This window comes from Budorcas taxicolor, chromosome 11, assembly GCF_023091745.1.
Source record: "Budorcas taxicolor isolate Tak-1 chromosome 11, Takin1.1, whole genome shotgun sequence".
NCBI lineage: Eukaryota > Metazoa > Chordata > Mammalia > Artiodactyla > Bovidae > Budorcas > Budorcas taxicolor.
Window position 1 is genome coordinate 74,088,449 of NC_068920.1, and position 24,552 is coordinate 74,113,000.

Here is a 24,552-nt window from a genome sequence, read left to right on the forward strand (position 1 = left end):
ATTTCACAGAGGCCAAGCTACACCTTAAGACTGACTTCACTGAGTGTGTTTTCCCCACTCCTCTATGTATTCCTAAACACCTGGAGGGGCATCCAGCCTTAGTACATTCTCCTGCACCTTTATTGTACCCGCTTGGAGTTCTCACCTGTAGTTGACAAGCTCTATAAGTCATATTTCTCTTTTATTTTCAGCTCAGGGCCCTGAATTTCAATTTGGCAAAATAGAGAAGGAAAAAAAGGAAGCAACACTCAGGGGGGAAAAAAAACACAGAATAAAAGGAAACAAACACAGCTCAATGCCTTAAATATTTATAAGTTTGGGGGTCTTTTAATTTTAAAAAATTACTTATCCATAATTCAAGAGTCATTTAAACAGCAAAACATGTATGTAAATGATTACAATTTATATTTTTCAGTCATATACATTTTCAGATCTTTTGAGTGTCCTATGTATTTTATCTAGTGAATTTCTGCACTTAGCACTACATCTGATGAAACTGGTGCTCACTTCTCAAAGAGATTTGCTAAAGATTACCAATGCTGGACACAAACCTAGACCTACAGAGACAGATATCATCATGCATTCTGATTAGGAGGGTTCAGTCCCTTCCTTAGAGAGCCCAAAGTTTCGGCATCCACTTGAGGGTGACCCCCCTCCACTGAGGTTGCAAATTCTGATGTCTACCAGCTGACCAGTCCCAGTTCTTGGCAGGCTCCACAGGCCCAGATTCTCCAATGTTCTAAAAGAAACTGGAAAATGAAAAAACCTCCTAATTTTTAAATTTTTGAAACTTTTAATGTAAAAAGAAAAAGAAAACCAAACTATGTTAAAACATTGTTGGGGCCAAACAAAGCAGGTTGTCTGCCTAGAGGTGTCCCTCTGGTTGTGAATTCCAGCCTCGTCTCCCAGGACTTCTAAAGACTGAGGTTCAAGGCGCCTCTTGGGGATTCCTTCTTGAACAGATCCTGGGGACTGTGGTGCAGAAACTCCAGAAGGGAAGAGATGCTGGGTGCTTCTGAGATGCTTCACCATCACTGTACACGTCTGGTCAGGGGAAATAGCGTACACTCTAATTCGGTACTTTCCATTGTCTGACACTCATTATTTGGCTATTTCCACCAGTTTCCAGGGCTTCTCTGGTGGCTCAGATGGTAAAGAATCCGCCTGCAATGCAGGAGACCTGGGTTCAGTTCCTGGGTTGGGAAGATCCCCTGGAGAAGGGTATGGCAACCCACTTCAGTATTCTTGCCTGAAGAATCCCCATGGACAGAGGACTCTGGCAGGCTATAGTCCATGGGGTCACAAAGAGACAGACACGACTGAGCAGCTAAGCACATACACACATCAGTTTCCAAACACATGAGAGTTTGCAGTCTATATGCAAAATACTTTCTCCCTCTGTGGTCAACCAGAGCCATCTCTTCTTCTTTGTGGTCATTAAAACCTGACCTTTGATAAAATCCACATCAGTTATCTGTGTTAGCCTATGCATGATATCTCTAATGGGGACTGTGAAATCTTCAGGAAGACAGAGGCACTAAGACAACATACAAATTTGAAATGAGGTTAATGTATTGTTGCATTTTCAGCAGACGAATGAAGAGAGAGTTCCTCTGCTCAAAGTCTACTTAATCATTTCACATATTTCATAATTAACTAAGGAAAAGGGAGAGGTGAGTAGGTTTTCATTTGGTAGGAGAATTGCTCTGGGTCTGTGCAGTTTCAGAATTTAAATTGCTGTTAATCTGTACAGGAGTTAAATGTGTGCTGCTGCTGCTGCCGCTAAGTCACTTCAGTCGTGTCCAACTCTGTGAGACCCCATAGAGGGCAGCCCACCAGGCTCCCCCGTCCCTGGGATTCTCCAGGCAAGAACCCTGGAGTGGGTTGCCATCCTCCTCCAATGCATGAAAGTGAAAAGTGGAAGTGAAGTCGCTCAGTCGTGTCCCACTCTTAGCGACCCCATGGACTGCAGCCTACCAGGCTCCTCCGTCCATGGGATTTGCCAGGCAAGAGTACTGGAGTGGGGTGCCATTGCCTTCTCTGAGTCAAATGTGCACCTTTAATAAATTCTATAAGCAATGCCCTCAATTCAAAGCTTTCTCGACTGCAGAAAGTCTTAACATTGATATAGAGTAGGTATAAAGCCACATGTACTTGCGTCATTCAAAAAAAAAAAAAAAATTGGAAAGTTTGCACTTTCTAGGAGGGATAGCTAAGAAGCAGATATCTCTGCATTAAAATGTGGGGCCTCATTCTTCAACAGGAGAGCAGCACAGAGACCCCCAGGGGGTTGGGAGGACACACCAGGGGGGCCCATGCAGACTCCTCAGGCCAGCTGCCAGGACGCCACACTACTATTACACATACATGGTGCGACTTAAAGAGTTACAGGTTCAGCAGCTTGATGCTTTTCAACAGGATCGTGGGAGCTTTGTTCCCTTGTTCTTTGGTTTCTTTAAAAGATGAATGGAATGAGGGCTCTTCGAGACTTGGGGTAGTCATCAAACATCTTGAGGTAGAATCTAAAAGACAAAAGAGGAATAATTATAAATACAATCAAGCAGTGGTCACTGGTTGAGGTTTGATCTGTTTGAAGTCCCTGTTACAAGTCAGCCTGCAGTTATTCGGGGCCTAACTTTTCCATCTGTCTATTTTCTTCCTCCCTCCAGCATCCTATCTCTTGCAAATGTTGAAGCTTCTCATGTTGGGAAATAAAAAACAGGAGCCAGAAATCAGCAGTAGTGTCTGTACCACATGGTGAGCCTACCTGATGCCACTGAGTTATAGATTTCATATAGTTAAAATGGGAAATTTTGTTATGTATATTTTACCCAGGAAAGAATATATAATAGCCGGAAAGAAGTACTCGGTGGATTCAACTGAGGCATACAGGAGCAAGAGATCCCAAAGAGCATGGTCAAGGTTAACTCTAGAGAACTGGCCAGGTTCGCAGGTAAAATATCCCTTCACAAGGCCTGGGGAAATGCCAAAAGAAAAAAAAAAAAAATTACCTTGTATTGTCTATTGAATTGTGTGTCCCCTAAAACATAGGCTGAAGTTCTAACTTCCAGTACCTGAGAAGATGACCTTATTTTGAAAACAGGGTCCTTGCAGATATAATTTATTAAGATAAGGTCCTACTGGAGCAAGGGGGGCCCTTAATCCAATATGACTGGTGTTCTCATGAGAAGGGGAAGAAGACACACAGAGACAGACACACTGGGGGAAAGCCTTGTGAAGACAGAGGCAGGGATGACAGGGATGCAGCAACAAGCCACGAACACCAAGGAATGCCTGTCCCCGCCAGAAGCTGGGAAGAGACAAACAAGGACTCTGCCCTCGAGCCTTCAGAGAGAGTGCAGTCCTCCCACACCTTAATTTCAGACTTCTGCCTCCAGAACTGCGAGAGAATACATTTCTGTTCTTTAAGCCGCTCAGTTAGTTCCTCTTTGGGCAGTCACGGGAGACTAATACATCTTGTAAAAATGGCTTTCTCTTTAAGTGACCAGGCTGTTCTCTTAACTAGTTGAAGCTGGTAGCTCATAAGCTATAATTAAACTAATACACTCTGTTCAAATATCATAGTTTGAAATGGCGGACAAACAGTGTTAATATGTCACAGGAGATGGCTGGTTTTCCATGCAGTGATGTGGGGTCTGCTGAGCTGCCTTTCACAAATCCCAGTTAGCCTTATAAAAATGATGCCCTCCAGCCTTCCCTCTGAAGCAGTCAACAGAGCAGGACAGGGCTTCAGTTTGGATTTTGTTGCTGCACTAGCTAGAACCCTCTGGTAGAACTGCCGCCTCCCCTGACCAGGCCCAGCACAGTCCATACTTATCAGTCTTCTACTGACTGCTGCCCTGTCCTTCCAGGGTGGGCAACAGGCCTACCTGAATGGGGCAGAATTATTTCACTGACCCCCTTCCAGGCTGAGGACCCCACCGGTGCCCTTCTCTACCAAGCCCAGGAGGGGGTAGAAATAAGTCATGAGGAGAGTTGCTGTTTCATTCATTTCTAGAAGGTTTCTGCATAAATCCCATTCCAAGGAAAAGAACCCATTCCTAGTTAAGCCTTCAAGACTATGATCTTGATCATTAGCTGGAATAAAATGCCTATGCAGGAGCCTAAAGGTTTCCTTCAGGGTCCTGATTCCAAGCCCGTTCTCCCTTTGGGCATCCTCCCCACTCCCCGCCCCACTATGTGTCCAGGAACAACAGGCTTTCTCTTTTCTCTAGCCCCATTCCAGAAAAGGGACCTGAAACTTGTCTTTAAAGCCTGATAGCAATTTAGTGTGTATTCCTTTCACTTTCAGTGATGCTTAACTTTTTGTCCCCACCCTATTGCAGGTGCAAGGATTCAGAGGGAGGTGGAAGCTGGTAAAGCTTTAGGCTAGACCAGTAGGTGAATGCTAAGTGTCTTCTGTCCAGTTCTTTGTGACCCTATGAACTATAGCCTGCCAGGCTCCTCTGTCCACAGAAGGGTCTAGCTCCTGCAGTTCCCAGAATTCCCCAGCAGATGACACAGTCCTGAAAGTGTCCCACACAGGTATCACACCAAATGGTTGACCCTATCTTCCCAGGAGAAATAAACACGGAAGGAATGAAGAGACAGAGCCAAAGCAAAAACATCACCCAGTTGTGCATGTGACCGGTGATGGAAGTAAAGTCTGATGCTGTAAAGAACAACATTGCATAGGAACCTGGAATGTTAGGTCCATGAATCAAGGTAAATTGGAAGTGGTCAAACGGGAGATAGCAAGAGTGAACATTGACAGTTTAGGAATCAGTGAACTAAAATGGACTGGAATGGGTGAATTTAACTCAGATGACCATTATATCTATTACTGTGAGCAAGTATCCCTTAGAAGAAATGGAGTAGCCCTCATAGACAACAAAAGAGCCTGAAATGCAGTTCTTGGGTACAATCTCAAAAATGACAGAATGATCTCTGTTAATTTCCAAGGCAAACCATTCAATATCACAGCAATCCAAGTCTATGCCCCAACAAGCAATGGTGAAGGAGTTGAAGTTGAACAGTTCTATGAAGACCTACAAGACCTTCTAGAACTAATACCCAAAAAAAGATGTCCTTTTCATTATAGGGGACTGGAATGCAAAAGTAGGAAGTAAAAAAATACCTGGAGTAACAGGCAAATTTGTCCTTGGAATACAGAATGAAGCAGGGCAAAGACTAATAGAGTTTTGCAAGTGAATGCACTGGTCATAGCAAATACCCTCTTCCAACAGCACAAGAGAAGACTCTACACATGGACATCACCAGATGGTCAACACCAAAATCAGATTGATTATATTCTTTGCAGCCAGAGATGGAGAAGCTCTATACAGTCAGCAAAACAAGATCCGGAGCTGACTGTGACTCAGATCATGAAACTCCTTACTGAAAAATTCAGACTTAAATTGAAGAAAGTAGGGAAAACCACTAGACCATTCAGGTGTGATCTCAGTCAAATTCATTATGATTATACAGTGGATGTGACAAATAGATTAAAGGGATTAGATCTGATAGACAGAGTGCCTGAAGAAATATGGATGGAGGTTTGTGACATGGTACAAGAGGCAAGAATCAAGACCATCCCTAAGAAAAAGAAATGCATGAAGGCAAAATGGTTGTCTGAGGAGGCCTTACAAATAGCTGAAAAAAGAAGAGAAGCTAAAGGCAAAGGAGAAAAGGAAAGACATACCCATTTGAATGCAGAGTTCCAAAGAAATGCAAGGAGAGATAAGAAAGCCTTCCTCAGTGATCAATGCAAAGAAATAGAGGAAAACAACAGAATGGGAATGACCAGAGATCTCTTCAAGAAAATTAGAGATATCAAGGGGACATTTTATGCAAAGATGGGCTCGATAAAGGACAGAAATGGTATGGACCTAACAGAAGCAGAAGATATTAAGATGAGGTGGCAAGAATATACAGAAGAACTATATGAAAAAGATCTTCATGACCCAGATAACCATGATGGTGTGATCACTCACCTAGAGCCAGACATTCTGGAATGCGAAGTCAAGTGGGCCTTAGGAAGCATCACTATGAACAAAGCTAGGGGAGGTGATGGAATTCCAGTTGACCTCTTTCAAATCCTAAAAGATGATGCTTTGAAAGTGCTTCACTCAATATGCCAGCAAATTCGGGAAACTCAGCAGTGGACACAGGACTGGAAAAGGTCAGTTTTCATTCCAATCCCAAAGAAAGGCAATGCCAAAGAATGCTCAAACTACCACACAATTGCACTCATGTCACACAATAGCAAACTAATGCCCCAAATTCTCCAATCCAGGCTTCAACAGTATGTGAACTGGGAACTTCCAGATGTTCAAGCTGGATTTAGAAATGTCAGAGGAACCGGAGATCAAATTACCAACATCCGTTGGATCATGGAAAAAGCAAGAGAGTTCCAGAAAAACATCTACTTCTGCTTTATTGACTATGCCAAAGCCTTTGACTGTGTGGATCACAACAAACTGTGGAAAATTCTGAAAGAGATGGGAACACCAGACCACCTTATCTGCCTCCTGAGAAATCTGTATGCAGGTCAAGAGGCAACAGTTAGAATTGGACATGGAACAAGAGACTGGTTCCAAATCAGGAAAGAAGTACATATATTGTCACTGTGCTTATTTAACTTATATGCAGAGTACACCATGTGAAATGTCAGGCTGGACAAGGCACAAGCTGGAATCAAGATTGCCAGGAGAAATATCAATAACCTCAGATATGCAGATGACACCATCCTTTTGATAGAAAGAGAACTAAAGAGGCTCTTGATGAAAGTGAAAAAGTTGGCTTAAAACTCAGCATTCAGAAAACTAAGATCATGGCATATGGTCCCACCACTTCATGGCAAATACATGGGGAAGCAATGGAAAACAGTGAGAGATTTTATTTTCTTGGGCTCCAAAATCACTTCAGATGGTGACTGTAGCCATAAAATTAAAACACGCTGCTCCTTAGAAGAAAAGGTATGACCAACCTAGGCAGCATATTAAAGAGCAGAGACATTACTTTGCCAACAAAGGTTCATCTAGTCAAAGCTATGGTTTTTCCAGTAGTTATGTATGGATGTGAGAGTTGGACTATAAAGAAAACTGAGCACCAAAGAATTGATGCTTTTGAACTGTGGTGTTGGAGAAGACTCTTGAGAGTCCCTTGGACTGCAAGGGGATCCAACCAGTCATTCCTAAAATTCTGAATATTCATTGGAAGGACTGATGCTGAAGATGAACTCCAATACTTTGGCCTGATGGGAAGAACTGACTCATTGGAAAAGACCCTCATGTTGGGAAAGATTGAAGGCAGGAGGAGAAGGGGACGACAGAGGATGAGATGGTTGGATGGCATCACTGACTCAATGGACATGAGTTTGAGCAAGCTCCAGGAGCTGGTGATGGACAGGGAGGCCTGGTGTGCGGCAGTTCATTGGGTCGCAAAGAATCAGACATGACTGAGCAACTGAACTGATCTTCCCAGGAAGCCAGCAATGACCTGGGTTATGATCTATAGAAGGTGGGGGCAGGGGAAGGAGGAGAGTACCAGAATAAACCCTGGTGTATTCGCAGACTCCAAGAAAAGAATTCTCAAGTTTCCAGGGCTCTGTGGTTACCTGAACTGTTAGCACCAAACCTAGAATTAAAAATAGCAGCCACACAAGGCTCAGAGCTAGTGCTTTTCCCCATTGACTCTCCATCCAAACTGTGCCTCAGAACTGCCTGGGAAGCTCTGGAAAGTGTGACCTGGTGTCCCAACCATGGAACACACTTGGAGAGTGTGGCCGCGGTGAACTGAAGCACCCCTTGTACCTCCTGACTCTTACCTGTAGCCCACAGCCAAACAGCAGCCATTGCCAGATAAGCCTGATAGGCGGCCACAGAGCCCGGTCAACTACCTCCCGGGGAAACCAAGTGCTTCTGTCTGGGAAGCCTTCTTCAACAGGCATGTGGCTTCACGAGTCACCTCTGTGCCCTGTCCTTGTGGAACTGTGTTTGTTCACAAGAAGGTAAAAAGTGTCACTGCTGCTGCCACCCAGCTAAATTCCAACGTCAGTGAAAACCTGAGACGTCAGAATTGACCCATTTGGGTTATCGTGTCAACCTTACCTTGTTAAAAAATAAATCTTTTCGGTTTCTACATCTGACTCCGTGTTTTAAGAAAAGCCTGTTTGGAGAAGAAAGCTATGTGGATGCTGCCGCCTTAATTGAAAATTTTACCTATGATGATGAAAAGCTCGCAGCCCAAGGAAACAAAGTGAGAAAAACGCAAATGCAAGCGCTGGGAGGGACCAAGAGGCCAGGGCATAGCCGATCCATTCAATGATCTCACCGAGGAAATTGGCTCCAGAAACGTACGTGAACAAGCCACCTGCGTGCGGAAGAATCAAGTCAGTCACCTGCACTCCATTATTGCCATGTTAGAACCTCTCTGCTTTGTTCCAAAACACATAAGGGCACCTAGGTCAAAGGCGGGGCTGGAAACCGCCTTCAGAGTCAGGGGAGTTTGGTGGAATCCTCTTGGGGAGAAGGGAAGACAGTGTCAGCATCCTGTAGTCCTCAGAACATCCTGGAAGGATGAGGAGTGACCCGAATCACTGGACGGGCTCCATCCGGACCTCTGGCAACTGCTGGACCACTGGCTCGGGGAAGGATGAGAAAGGAGGAGGGATGAGGTGCAGGAGATCCGGGCTTGTTTCATTCTATTAAGTAACATTTCCAGCCACCTCTGACCTCAGTCCTTCCCGGGGCACCCACACTGCCTCAGCCCACAGCAGGTCCACCATCACACAAAGTGAAACAGCACACTATGTGAAAACAATAAAAGCCTGGATTGAAGTGAGCAGCAGTAGAATTCTCCTTTGGTGTTTGCCCTCCCACTTCTGCAAAGCAGTACACTCCGTTCAAGTTTAAGTTCAGAGTGGGAGCTGCAGGGTTTTTCCCTCCTGGAGACTGGTGAAGTCTGTTTCTATTGATTTTAAAGGTTTCCTTTTCTATCCAACCACTATTTCTGATCTCTAAACTGTATCTATAAATCAACACATTTCTAATGATAGGAAATACATTTGCATTCAATATTTCTGCCCCACACTAACCTGGGAAAGCTTCACCCAAAACGATTTTTTTTCCCATACTTATACAAAGAATATTTTGTTTTTAAACCATTATCTAATATAACTTAATATTGGGTTGGCCAAAAGTTCACTCAGGTTTTTTGTAAGATGCTACAGGAAAATTCAAATGAACTTTTTGGCCAACCCAATTGTTGGAAACTAATCTTGACAATCTAGCTTTCAAGAATTTTCTCTGCTCTTCTCTATTTGTCTAGTTACTGAGTAAAGACTTAAAAAATAAAAGACCCTTAAAATTATCTTCCTTAAGGATGATACTGCATCAGCGGTTCCTGGCCTATAACTCCCCAGGCCCCAGGAAGAACTACTGGCTGATTGCAAAGGGTCTATAAATAGTCTGTGAATATAGCAAATAGTATACTTCAGCCTACAGTATTGTTTTTGTTGGATGTAGATACTGAAAGGATGTTGCTGCTGCTAAGTCGCTTCAGTCGTGTCCGACTCTGTGCGACCCCATAGATGGCAGCCCACCAGGCTCCCCCGTCCCTGGGATTCTCCAGGCAAGAACACTGGAGTGGGTTACCATTTCCTTCTCCAATGCATGAAAGTGAAAAGTGAAAGTGAAGTCGCTCAGTCGTGTCTGACTCGTAGCGACCCCATGGACTGCAGCCCACCAGGCTCCTCCGTCATGGGATTTTCCAGGTAGAGTACTACAGTGGGGTGCCATTGTCTTCTCTGGAAAGGATGTTCAGTTCAGTTCAGTCGCTCAGTCGTGTCCGACTCTTTGCGACTCCATGAATCGCAGCACGCCAGGCCTCTCTGTCCATCGCCAATTCCCGGAGTTCACTCAGACTCGCGTCCATCGAGTCAGTGATGCCATCCAGCCATCTCATCCTCTGTCGTCCCCCTCTCCTCCTGCCCCCAATCCCTCCCAGTATCAAAGTCTTTTCCAATGAGTCAACTCTTCGCATGAGGTGGCCAAAGTACTGGAGTTTCAGCTTTAGCATCTTTCCTTCCAAAGAAATCCCAGGGTTGATCTCTTTCAGAATGGACTGGTTGGATCTCCTTGCAGTCCAAGGGACTCTTAAGAGTCTTCTCCAACACCACAGTTCAAAAGCATTAGCCACAGTCAAATTCATTTAAGTGTTGCTGAATTCAAAGTTAGCTTTGTCATTATTTTTTAATCATAGATTAATCAGTGGATATTAGTATGTGCTAACATTGTGTTATAATTCAGTAATTTTTAAATGTAAATAAAGGGTTGTGTTTCGGAGAAGGCAATGGCACCCCATTCCAGTACTTTTGCCTGGAAAATCCCATGGACGGAGGAGCCTGATAGGCTGCAGTCCATGGGGTCACAAGTGAACAACTTCACTTTCACTTTTCACTTTCATGCATTGGAGAAGGAAATGGCAGCCCACTCCAGTGTCCTTGCCTGGAGAATCCCAGGGATGGGGGAGCCTGGTGGGCGCCCATCTATGGGGTCACACAGAGTCGGACATGACTGAAGCGACTTAGTAGCAAAGGGTTGTGTTTACATCAAAAAGGGTAGGAGCCACTGACCTACACAAATATTCATCTAAAAAAGTTGGAGAATCACTTGGGTGAATTCACTCCCACCTGCTTATATGTCAACCTCACACCCTGGTTACTTGGGAACCGTTAGACCTTCAAATATTCTGCACTTTTATCTCTGAAAATGCACTTGTAAGGCTTCCCATCCTAAGTTTTGATGAAGTAAATATGGTTCTCTACATCTTTAAGAACACACAAGTGGCAGGAAATAAACAAATGCTACCCCCTGACTGCTCACTAGTTCAGTCTAGTGAGACTTCTTGAAGAGGACAAATGTGGTGGTTGTGCATGATATGGCTTTATTTGCTAACCTAGGAAAGATCTGCACTCTACATACAAATGATCATTAATTTCTTGTGTCATCTTGACTGGGCCTTGTGGTGCCCAGATACTTGATTGATCATTATTTCTGGGTATGTCCGTGACAGTGTCTGGATCAAATTAACAGCTGAGTCAACAGACTGAGTAAAGCAGATTGTCTCCCCACCCCACGCCCAGACCCCAGATTGAGAGGCATCAATCCTCTGGAGGCTTGACCAAAACAAAAATCGGCTGAGGGAGAATTCGATCTCCGGTTTTGAGCTGAACATTGGTTTCCTGCACTCAGACTGGAACTTACACGGAAGCTCTCCTAGTTCTCAGGCCTTGAGAATTAGAAATTACACTACCTATTCTCTGGGGACTCCACGGTGGAGATGGCAGATTCTGGGATTTCTCAACCTCCACAGCCATGTGAGCCAATTCCTCATAATAAATCTCTTTTTTTATCCGTTGTGTGTGTGTGTGTGTGTGTGTGTGTGTGTGTGTGTGTTTAGTCATGTCCGACTCTTTTGCAACCCCATGACTATAGCCCACCAGGGTCCTCTGTCTGTGAGATTTTTCCAGGCAAGAATACTGGAGTAGGTTGCCATTGCCTCATCAAGGAGGTTGCCATTTCCTCCTTCCAGGCCTAGGAATTAAACCCCTGTCCTCCTGTGACTCCTGCATTGGCAGGTGGATTCTTTACCACTGAGCCACCTGGGAAGCCTATATTCAGTTGGTTCTACTTCTCTGGAGAACCCTAATACAGCACATGATAAACAGCAACTAAGAGACTGCCTACTTCCACCCGACCCCAAACCCCACGCTCCCCACACTGAGGGTATCATGATCATGAACCTTCCTGGGGGCTCTTCTCTTGCTCTTTCAGGTTCAGACCAGGAACACAAATGTGCAGCAGGAGGGGACATGGGGGAGAAGTCAGGGACGTGGTGGGATAGACTGCATCATCTGTGCCCTCTCTTTTGTTACTCATAGTGAAATTCCTGGGACAGGCTCTCAAGGAAGAGTGAGAATCTGGAGGGCAGGGGAGACATTACCTTGTGGAATCCTATAGGTGATTTCTCCGGGCTTCCTGAGCTGGCGCAATATATAGTCACTGTGAATGTTGATTCCCATTCCCAAAATGAATAAGAAGACACCTTGGCAAAGAAGAGAGGGAGAAGTTAACCATGTGTGCTGTTTTTGGTGTTTTCTCACAATCAAAGTGTTTTGTGGTTTGGTTTTGTTCGTTTGTTTGGTTTGGTTGTTTTCTAAAAAGTGAAGGGAAGGGCATTTGACCTCATATTCTAAGAATGCTACTAAAGCAAGAAAGGAGGGAGGGAGCAACGTACTCTGGTCCCAAATTTGAATGAAAGAGCTATGCTATTTCATAAGCCAAAAGACTGAAAATGCACAGTGTCAGGTGATAGAGATGAGTGAGAGAGGAGCAAATAAATGAATGAATAAACAGCAAGCCTTCAGCTCATTCAAAAACAATCAGACCATGGTCAGCAAACTTAACCACCAATTCGAATCCCTCCTCCTTGGCCACCCCCACTCTAGAGGCTGGAAGGCTGAGACGAGGTCTTGTGACCTAGTTCTGCTGAGACGGTGTAAAGGAAAGACTTATGGTGGTTTCCTTGGAACTCTTTTGCTTTTCTGATAAAGGAGGCAGGTGGGACCAGTGCCTCTACTGCTTCCCTCTTTCTTCGTTGCTAGGTGTGATGCCTGGAGCTACAGGAAATGTCTTGCAACCATGTGGTGACTGTCACGAGGACATGAGATAAATATGTTCAGGACAGTGGAGCAGAAAGTGCCTGGGATCTTAGTGACACCAGGAAGCAGCTGAAGGAATGCAGAAACCACCTACCTTTGGACAATCTTGTTATGTGAGAAATATAAATTCTTGATTATTTAAGTTACTAAGAGTTGGTTTAAAGCTCAACATTCAGAAAACTAAGATCATGGCATCCAGTCCCATCATGGCAAATAGATGGGAAAACAGAGGAAACAATGGCTGACTTTATTTTGGGGGGCTCCAGAATCACTGCAGATGGTGATTGCAGCCATGAAATTAAAAGACGCTTACTCCTTGGAAGGAAAGTTATGACCAACCTAGACAGCATATTAAAAAGCAGAGACATTACTTTGCTGACAAAGGTCCATATAGTCAAGGCTATGGTTTTCTCAATGGTCATGTATGGATGTGAGAGAAAGCTGAGCGCCAAAGAGTTGATGCTTTTGAACTGTGGTGTTGGAGAAGACTCTTGAGAGTCCCTTGGACTGCAAGGAGATCCAACCAGTCCATCCTAAAGGAGATCACTCCTGGGTGTTCATTGGAGGCACTGATGTTGAAGTTGAAACTCCAATACTTTGGCCACCTGATGTGAAGAGCTGACTCATTTGAAAAGACCTTGATGCTGAGAAAGATTGAGGGCAGGAGGAGAAGGGGACAATAGAGGATGAGATGGTTGGATGGGCTCACCGACTCAATGAACATGAGTTTGGGTGAACTCCGAGAGTTGGTGATGGACAGGGAGGCCTGGCGTGCTGCAATTCATGGGGTTGGAAAGAGTCGGACACGACTGAGCAACTGAACTGAACTGAAGAGTTGATTTTCTGTGACTTCTTGCTCAGAGTACTACTGACTGATATATCTACTCTTGTGGAAGTAGTTAGAGAGCTTGGCACCTAGCAAACCGATTTTCACACTGCACACTCCTCTTCCCCATTCACAGGCACAGAAAAGTCTGAGATGAGGAGAGCCAGGACTGTGTATGTTAGGTCTTATGCCATAGATCCCCAAGCCCAGCTCTCAGCCAAGTGTACGTGTGCTGATCAAATTACAACAGGCAAAAAGCAAGAACATTTGAATTAAAAGCAGTCACATCTACTCTCACCTCACTTGCTATGATATGAAACAATCATTTTCAATCTTGTCTAGTCAAAAGATTATTATCCTGGAGGGAAGGGACACCAGTGGAGGGAGCGCAGAGGATGGGATGGGGCGGAATAGCACACACAGCAATGAAAAAGCAGGCACCTTCGATCTGAGGTCTGTGTGTCCCTGGACAGGTCACTTAACTTCTCTGAGCCTCAGCTTTCTTATCTGTAAAATGTAGATTCTAATAGCACCTATCTTACAAGGATAATATGAGATTCATTCACATGTTTACTCTTTCATTCATTTATTCAAATAACAGTTGCTGAGTTCTTACTAGGTACCAAGCACTGTCTTAAACACCAGGGATGTAGTAGTGAGAAAAGCAGTCAAGGTGTCTGTTCTCATAGAGATTACATTTCAGTGGAGAAACACAGAAATGAATTAAAATAATGAAAAAATTTAAATCACATATCACTACAAAGCAGAAAATCAAAGTAGGATGATGAAACAGAGAGTGAATTGGGGTGGGGAGGAGGTGTCTCTACTTTAGATGAGGTCAGTATGGAAAGCTTTTCTGAAGATTTGGCATCTGCCCTATGGTTTGAATAATGAGAATACAAAGATCAGTATTTGCGGGGAGAGCTTTCTGGTAGAGGAACTAACAGATGCAAAGGTCCTAAGGATAGTATAGGTTTAGTATGTCTAGGAAACAGAAGGAAGGTGCTGAAGTTAATGCTTTAAGTTAGATGGCGGGAGGTGGGGGATGAGGAGATGAGAATAGGGTGATAATTTCAAAATTTCATTGGGCTCTATGGGCCACACTGAGAAGCTCGGATTTTTAAGAGCAACAGGAAGCCACTGGCAGGTTTTAAGCAGGCGAGAATAGGATCTGATGTCAGTTTATTACAAAAGAAGTACATGTGTCTTTTGGAAGATGAAATGCTTATTAGCAAAGATAAGAAAAACAAGACATTTTGTTCCTACCACCAATAAACACCTTGGTGCATATCCTTGAGATCTTCCTCTTATGTAATACCTCAGCATATTTCAGTTTCCATGATATTCCCAGAACTCTGCTTCTAGCGGTTCGTGTAAACCAAAGTTCAAAATAGGCACACATCTAACATCTGGTCATTACATCCTCTAAGGGCATTTATATTTAGCCCAGATCCCTACCTTTTATTTTTTTTTCAGGACACTGACTTCTTTAAAAGACTGAACAGTTCAGTTCAGATCAGTTGCTTAGTCCTGCCGATACTTTGCGACCCCATAGACTGCAGCACTCCAGGCTCCCCTGTCCATCACAAGGTCCCAGAGCATGCTCAAACTCAGGTCCATCGAGTTGGTGATGCCATCCAACCATCTCATCCTCTGTCGTCCCCTTCTCCTCCTGCCTTCAATCTTTCCCAGCATCAGGGTCTTCAAGGAGTCAGCTCTTCCCAACAGGTGGCCAAAGTACTGGTGTTTCAGCTTCAGCATCAGCCCTTCCAATGAATATTCAGGACTGATTCCTTTAGGATGGATTGGTTGGATCTCCTTGTAGTCCAAGGGACTCTCTAGAGTCTTCTCCAACACCGCAGTTCAAAAGCATCAATTTTTCAGTGCTTAACTGTGGAAAATTCTGAAAGAGATGGGAATACCAGACCACCTAACCTGCCTCTTGAGAAATCTGTATGCAGGTCAGGAACCAACAGTTAGAACTGGACATGGAACAATAGACTGGTTCCAAATAGGAAAAGGAGTACATCAAGGCTGTATATTGTCACCCTGCTTATTTAACTTCTATGCAGAGTACATCATGAGAAATGCTGGACTGGAAGAAACACAAGCTGGAATCAAGATTGCTGGGAGAAATATCAATAACCTCAGATATGCAGATGACACCACCCTTATGGCAGAAAGTGAAGAGGAACTAAAAAGCCTCTTGATGAAAGTGAAAGAGGAGAATGAAAAAGTTGGCTTAAAGCTCAACATTCAGAAAACGAAGATCATGGCATCCGGTCCCATCACTTCATGGGAAATAGATGGGGAAACAGTGGAAACAGTGTCAGACTTTATTTTGGGGGGGCTCCAAAATCACTGCAGATGGTGACTGCAGCCATGAAATTAAAAGATGCTTACTCCTTGGAAGAAAAGTTATGAGCATTCTAGATAGCATATTCAAAAGCAGAGACATTACTTTGCCGACTAAGGTCCGTCTAGTCAAGGCTATGGTTTTTCCTGTGGTCATGTATGGATGTGAGAGTTGGACTGTGAAGAAGGCTGAGCACCGAAGAATTGATGCTTTTGAACTGTGGTGTTGGAGAAGACTCTTGAGAGTCCCTTGGACTGCAAGGAGATCCAACCAGTCCTTTCTGAAGGAGATCAACCCTGGGATTTCTTTGGAAGGAATGACGCTAAAGCTGAAGCTCCAGTACTTTGGCCACCTCATGCGAAGAGTTGACTCATTGGAAAAGACTCTGATGCTGGGAGGGATTGGGAGCAGGAGGAGAAGGGGACGACCGAGGATGAGATGGCTGGATGGCATCACTGACTCGATGGACATGAGTCTGAGTGAACTCCAGGAAATGGTGATGGACAGGGAGGCCTGGTGTGCTGCGATTCATGGGGTCGCAAAGTCGGACACGACTGAGTGACTGAACTGAACTGAACTGAACTTTATAATCCAACTCTCACATCCATACATGACTACTGGAAAAACTGTAGCTTTGACTAGATGAATATTTGTTGGCAAAGTAATGTCTCTGCTTTTTAATATGCTGTATAGGTTGGTCATAGCTTTTCTTCCAAGGAGCAAGCATCTTTTAATTTTATGGCTGCAGTCACCATCTGCAGTGATTTTGGAGCCCAAGAAAATAAAATCTCTCTCTCACTGTTTTCCATTGTTTCCCCATCTATGCCATGAAGTGATGGGACCATATGCCGTGATCTTAGTTTTCTGAATGCTGAGTTTTAAGCCAACTTTTTCACTCTCCTCTTTCACTTTCATCAAGAGGGTCTTTAGTTCTTCTCTTTCTGACATAAGGGTGGTGTCATCTGTGTATTGAGGTTATTGATATTTCTCCTGGCAATCTTGATTCCAGCTTGTGCCTTGTCCAGCCTGACATTTCACATGGTGTACTCTGCATAAGTTAAATAAGCAGGGTGACAATATACGTACTTCTTTGTCGATTTGGAACCAGTCTGCTGTTCCATGTTCAGTTCTAACTGTTGCTTCTTGACCTGCATACAGATTTCTCAGGAGGCAGGAAAGGTGGTCTGGTGTTTCCATCTCTTGAAGAATTTTCCAGTTTGTTGTGATCCACACAGTCAAAGGCTTTGGCATAGTCAATAAAGCAGAAGTAGATGTTTTTCTGGAACTCTCTTGCTTTTTTGATGATCCAGCAGATGTTGGCAATTTGATCTTTGGTTCCTCTGCCATTTCTAAATCCAACTTGAACATCTGGAAGTTCACAGTTCACATACTGTTATGTGAGCATTTTGAGCATTACTTTGCTAGCGTGTGACATGAGTGCAATTGTGAAGTTTGAACATTCTTTGGCATTGCCTTTCTTTGGGATTGGAATGAAAACTGACCTTTTCCAGTCCTGTGTCCACTGCTGAGTTTCCCGAATTTGCTGGCATATTGAGTCAAGCACTTTCACAGCATCACCTTTTAGGATTTGAAAGAGGTCAACTGGAATTCCATCACCTCCCCTAGCTTTGTTCGTAGTGATGCTTCCTAAGGCCCATTTGACTTTGCATTCCAGAATGTCTGGCTCTAGGTAAGGGATAACACCATCATGGTTATCTGGGTCATGAAGAACTTTTTTGTATAGTTCTTCTGTATATTCTTGCCACCTCTTCTTAATATCTTCTGCTTCTGTTAGGTCCATACCATTTCTGTCCTTTATTGTGCCCATCTTTGCATAAAATGTCCCCTTGATATCTCTAATTTTCTTGAAGAGATCTCTGGTCATTCCCATTCTACTGTTTTCCTCTATTTCTTTGCACTCATCACTGAGGAAGGCTTTCTTATCTCTCCTTACTATTCTTTGGAACTCTACATTCAGATGGGTATATCTTTCCTTTTCTCCTTTGCCTTTAGCTTCTCTTCTTTTCTCAGCTATTTGTAAGGCCTCCTCAGACAATCATTTTGCCTTCTTGCATTTCTTTTCCTTCGGGATGGTCTTGATCTCTGCCTCTTGTACAATGTCACAAACCTCCTTCCATAGTTCTTCAGGCACTCTATCAGATCTAATCCCTTTAATCTATTTGTCACGTCCACTGTATAATAAGGTTATGCCTGAATGGTCTAGTGGTTTTCCCTGCTTTCTTCAATTTAAGTCTGAATTTTTCAGTAAAGAGTTCATGATCTGAGTCACAGTCAGCTCCGGGTCTTATTTTCCTGACTGTATAGAATGTCTCCATCTTTGCCTGCAAAGAATATAATCAATCTGATTTTGGTATTGACCATCTGGTGATGTTCACATGTAGAGTTTTCTTTTGTGCTGTTGGAAGACTGTGTTTGCTATGACCAGTGCGTTCACTTGGCAAAACTCTCTTAGCCTTTGCCCTGCTTCATTTTGTAGTAAGGCCAAAGTTGCCTGTTACTCCAGGTATTTCTTGACTTCCTACTTTTGCATTCCAGTCCCCTATGATGAAAAGGACACTTTTTAGGTGTTAGTTCTAGAAGGTCTTGTAGCTCTTCATAGAACTGTTCAACTTCAACTTCTTAACCATTGCTTGTTGGGGCATAGACTTGGATTACTGTGATATTGAATGGTTTGCCTTGGAAACAAACAGAGACATTCTGCCATTTTAAGATTGTATCCAGAACTGCATTTTGGGCTCTTTTGTCGACTATGATGGCTAGTCCTTTTCTTCTAAGGGATTCTTCACAATAGTAGATATAATGGTCATCTGAATTAAATTCACCCATTCCAGTCCATTTTGGTTCACTGATTCCTAAAATGTCGATGCTCACTCTTGCCATCTCCTGTTTGACCACTTCCAATATACCTTGATTCATAGATGTAACATTCCAGGTTCCTAAGCAATATTGTTCCTTACAGCATCAGACTTTTGTTTCCCATCACCAGTCACATCCACAACTGGGCTTTTTTTTTTTTTTCATTTTGGCTCCATATCTTAATTCTTTCTGGAGTTACTTCTCCACTCTTCTCCAGTAGCATATTGGGCACATACCAATGTGGGGAGTTCATCTTTCAGTGTCCTATCTTTTTACCTTTTCATACTGTTCATGGGGTTCTCAAGGCAAGAATACTGAAGTGGTTTCCCATTCTCTTCTCCAGTGGGCCACGTTTTGTCAGAACTCTCCACCATGACCCGTCCGTCTTGGATGGCCTTGTAGGGCATGGATCATAGTTTCATTGAGTTAGACAGGGTTGTTGTCCATGTGATCAGTTTGATTAGTTTTCTGTGATATTGGTCTTCATTCTGACTGCCCTCTAATCGATAAGGATAAGAGACTTATGGAAGCTTCCTGATGGGAGAGACTGACTGTGGGGGAAACTGGGTCTCATTCTGATCGGCAGGGCCATGCTCAGTAAATCTTTAATCCAATTTTCTATTGATGGGTGGGGCTCTGTTCCCTACCTGTTGTTTGACCTGAAACCAAAGTATGATGGAGGTAATGAAGATAATGGTGACCTCCTTCAAAAGGTCCCGTGCAAGCACTGCCACACTCAGTGCCCCTGACACTGCTGCAGGCCACCCCTGACCCACACCTCTGCTGGAGATTGCTGGACACTCACGGGCAAGTCTGGGTCAGTCTCTTGTGGGGTCACTGCTCCTTTCTTCTGGGTCCTGGTGCACACAAGGTTTTGTTTGAGCCCTCCAAGTGTCTCTGGTGGATATGGGGTTTGATTCTAAATGCGATTTCACCCTTCCTACCATCTTTCTGGGGCTTCTCCTTTGCCCTTGGACATGGGGTATCTTTTTTTGGTGGGATCCAACATTCTCCTGTCCATGGTTGTTCAGCCGCAAGTTTTAATTTTGGAGTTCTCGCAGGAGAAGATGAGTGCATGTCTTTCTACTCCACTATCTTGGATAAACTCCTCAAAGACTGGACAGTGGTCCCTCAAATGTCCTCCTTTCTAGATGAGACTGGCTTATTTCCTCATGGTGGCATTTAACTTATTTCTTTATTCTCTATATTTCCTACAAATTGGCATAAATCACTTTCCTGTGTGGTTATGGTACCAGTTTAATAACCATACAATTAGGTACATTTATTTATTTATTTGTTCTCAATGTTGAGGAACTTCATGTGGATTTTTAATTAAGTTATGAAGTTTCATGATTTAAAGGACAAAGCTATCTTAAAAGAAGATTTCTGCCCACCATCCCATTCTCTTTACTCTAAACCCTAGAGATACTCTTTTTAAAAAATAGTTTCTTTTTTTAATCAATCCAATATTTCCTCTTCCACTTTTAAATACACAAAAACAGTGTCCTATTTCTACACAAAAAGCAGCATGGTGTATACACTATGCACACTTTATTTTTACTTAACCATGTGTTCTAGAGATGTCTCCACATGAAAAAGAGACATTCTTTGCTTTCGTTTTGCTTTGGTTATTTTTCTGAGGCTTCAGAATATTCCATTGTGTGCAATACCAGTATTCATACAACCAATGCTCTGGCTATTCATGTGTTCAAATGTTCGCTCTGACTGCTGTGTGGAGGAGGGGCTACTGAAGGCCAGGACTTGAAGTAGGAAGGTTAACTTAAAGGTCACTGTGGCAGTCCAGGCAAGAGGTCATCCTTGTTCAGACCAGGATGAAGTTAGTGTGGTCATGGAGAACTGAGCTCAGTTGACACATGTTTTAGAACTAGAGGGAGCTGTTCTAAGCTGATGGAGAGAAGATGCGTGATGTAAAGAGAAGGACTAAAGATAATCTCTGCCTTTTTTCCTTTGAGCAAGAATAATGCACAAACAGTTGAACCTTTACTTCATTTAAAAAAAAAAAAACTTTAGTTCCTCTTGCAGATAATGAAAAATATTCAAGGATCATTGTTTTCTACTATTTTAGATAGGTGGTCAAGAAAGTCTCAATGAAGAGATGTGAACTGACAGAGACCTAAATAAAAGGAAGGACAAGTTCCCCAAGTATCTAGGGGTTGAGCATTTCAGACAGAGGGTGTAGTCTATAGAGCAGCTCTGGGCCAGGACAAACCTGACCATTTCAGGTCCAGCAGGAAGGCCACTGAGGCTACAGGACAGTGAATAAGATGGATGGAGATAGGAAACGAAGTCAGGCCAGGATCAAGAACATTTGGGTTTCACAGGCAGTGGTAAGGAATTTGTATTTTATCTTGAGAGTAACAGAAATGCATTGGAGGATTTTGAGATGGGGAATGCCATAGTGTTTTTAAAAGATCTCTCTGGCTGCTGTACAGAGAAAAGACCAGTGTGGAGATGGTCGTGGTAGGGGAAGGGGAATAGAATCCTTGAGTGTTCATTATAATAGGATGTGGAGAAGTGATGGTGATATAGCCTGTAGAAAGAGGCATTAACTAGGGTGTTAACTAGGATGTGGGTTAGAAGCAGTCAGGTTTACTTACCCAGGCTAAACCGTATGTCTGTGTACCACTCAGCAGGGTATTCAGCACAGTAAACCAGATAGTAGCCTTGGAGGAGTCCATTTCCCATGCAGAAGACAAAGCCTCTGAAAAGGAATACAACTGGAAACGGCCTCCCTCTAGTGAGCAGTGAATAAACAAATGTCCTGGGGTATACAGGGGAGAAAGGTCAGGATCCATTGTTAAAAAGATATCAAGCAATGAGATGAAACAACAGGCAATCACATTAAACCCATTTTTAAAAACCATTTCCCTTAAATGTATGCAATGAGAGACATTACTATTAATATCTAGTTCTGTGTGTGTTAGTAGCTCAGATGTGTCCAACTTTTTGTGATCCCATAGACTGTAGCCCACGAGGCTCCTCAGTCCATGGATTTCTCCAGGCAAGAATACTGGAGTGGTTGTCATTCCCTTCTCCAAGTGATCTTCCCAACCATGGATGGAACCCAGGTCTTCCACATTGCAGGCAGATTCTTTATCATGTAAGCCACCAGAACTTGCAATAGCTGGTTCTAGAGCAATCATCTATGCTATGATTTGTCTTGTTTCATTAAAATTCATAGTAGCCATCATTACAACAGCTTTGAAAGGCAAATTTCATCTTTATAAATTAATAAATTCAATCCTGTAAGCCCAGAACTGGAAATCATCTTTGTATAGATCTAGAAGTGAAATCCAGATTGTATTGGAGGAGGATAGAGCCAGGCTTATCCCATGCAGCAGTGCAATGGAATTTTTATAGCAGCCATACAATCATACGGCTTTCCATATGTCTCTCTAGTATTATTTAACTCCTGGTATTATAGCATTCCCCAGAAAGTGGGCTGCAGATCCCCTAGAGAAAAATAAATAAGAGATTCCTCTAAATGCTAGGAACTGTGAATATAGGGGAATCCAGGAGGACATTAAAAAATAAAAATAACTTCAAAATAAAAATTTGACCAAGATATAATGCTAAATACCAAACATCAAACTACATCATGCTTTTTATTTTTCTCCCTTGATGGTGCAGTATAACCATCATACAGTTTATAAACCTATATTAATAGATTAATGAGTTACTATCAAATATATACCCATAAAGTCATTAACCGAGTCAAGAAATGGAACATGGCCATCACCCAGAAGCCTCCTATAGGTCCTTCCTGTTAACAGTACCACCATCACACAAGAGGTAACCACCACCCTGATTCCTGTAATAATCATGTCTTTTGCTTCTTTACAATTTTGCCTCATTTGCATGCACCCCTAAAAATATACTTTGCTCACATTTAATTCCATATGAAAGGAAACACATCATTACGTTTCTAAGACTGAAGCACGTCATTGTGTGTAGCTATAGTTAATTAATTTTCATTGTTGTATATTATTGTCATGTGTGAGAATATATCACATGTATTTATCTATTTTACTTTGATGCATATGTGGGTTGCTTGCATAGTGTTTTATGTATTCAAAGATTATTTTCCCATTATTTTAATGATTTTTCACTTTATGTTTAAACCTTTGGAATTTATTTTGTTGCAAGAAGTTAGATAAAAATCAAATGCAATTTTTTCCTCTAATGCTAGTAAATATACTAAATATCTCTTTCCCACTGACACACGTTGCCATTGGTTGTGTCACACATTGCCATTGTTGTTCAGTCGCTAAATTGTGTCTGACTCTTTGTGACCCTATAGACTGCAGCACACCAGGCTCGCCTGTCCCTCATTATCTCCCAGAGTTTGCAAAATTCATGTCCATTCTGTCTGATGATACCATCCAACTATCTCATCCTCTGTCACCCCCGTCTCCTCACGCCCTCCATCTTTCCTAGCATCAAGGTCTTTTCCAGTGAGTCAATTCTTCGCATCAAGTGGCCAAAGTACTGGAGCTTCAGCTTCAGCACTAGTCCTTCCAATGAATATTTAGGGTTGATTTCCTTTAGGATTGACTGGTTTGATCTCCTTCTTGTCCAAGAGACTTCCAGGAACTCTTCTCCAGCACAACAGTTCAAAAGCATCAATTCTTTAGTGCTCAGCTTTTTTTATGATCCAATACACACATCTGAACATGACTACTGGAAAAACCATAGCTTTGACTATTATGGACTTTTACCAGCAAGGTGATATCTCTTCTTTTTATTATGCTGTCAAGGTTTGTCATAGCTTTTCTTCCAAGGAACAAGCATCTTTTAATTTCATGGCTGCAGTCACTGTTTGCTGTGATTTTGGAGCCTAAGAAAATATATTCTGCCACTGTTCCCATTTTTCCCCATCTAGCTGCTGTGAAGTGATGTCCCATCACTGGGGAAATAGTGGCTGACTTTATTTTTTTGGGCTCCAACATCACTGCAGATGGTGATTGCAGCCATGAAATTAAAAGACACTTACTCCTTGGAAGGAAAGTTATGACCAGCCTAGACAGCATATTAAAAAGCAGAGACATTACTTTGCCAACAAAGGTCCATCTAGTCAAAGCTATGGTTTTTCCAGTAGTCATGTATGAATGTGAGAGTTGGATTATAAAAAAAGCTGAGCACCAAAGAATTGATGCTTTTGAACTGTGGTGTTGGAGAAGACTCTTGAGAGTCCTTTGGACTGCAAGGAGATCTAACCAGTCCATCCTAAAGGAAATCAGTCCTGAATATTCATTGGAAGGACTGATGCTGAAGCTGAAACTCCAACACTTTGGCCACCTGATGCAAAGAGCTGACTCACTGGAAAAGACCCTGATGCTGGGGAAGATTGAGGGCAGGAGGAGAAGGGGATGACAGAGGATGAGATGGTTGGATGGCATCACCGACTCAATGGACATGAGTTTGAGTAAACTCTGGGAGTTGGTGATGGACAGGATGGCCTGGCGTGCTGCAGTCCATGGGGTCACAAAGAGTCAGACACTACTGAGTGACTGAACTGAATTGAACTGAACTGATGGGACTGGATGCCATGATCTTAGTTTTCTGAATGCTGAGTTTTAAGTCAGCTTTTTCACTCTCCTCTTCTACCTTCATCAACAGGCTCTTTAGTTCCTCTTCACTTTCTGCCATTAGGGTAATATCATCTGCATGTCTGAAGTTACTGATATTTCTCCTGGTAATCTTGATTCCAACTTGTGATTCATCTAGCCTGGCATTTCACATGATGTA

At 43.0% G+C, this 24,552-nt stretch overlaps 1 protein-coding gene across 1 annotated transcript in view; it reads right to left on the bottom strand.

The window, feature by feature from the left end:
- Window positions 1-2,455: 2,455 nt before the first annotated feature.
- Window positions 2,456-24,552, bottom strand: part of SRD5A2 (steroid 5 alpha-reductase 2) — a 46,661-nt gene continuing 24,564 nt past the window's right edge. The window contains exons 2-5 of the mRNA XM_052649622.1: window positions 21,402-21,565; window positions 12,007-12,108; window positions 8,223-8,373; window positions 2,456-2,522 (exon numbers count right to left, since the gene is read on the bottom strand). Of these exons, the coding sequence (XP_052505582.1) occupies window positions 2,456-2,522; window positions 8,223-8,373; window positions 12,007-12,108; window positions 21,402-21,565 (484 nt within the window). The remainder of the gene's footprint in view (window positions 2,523-8,222; window positions 8,374-12,006; window positions 12,109-21,401; window positions 21,566-24,552) is intronic.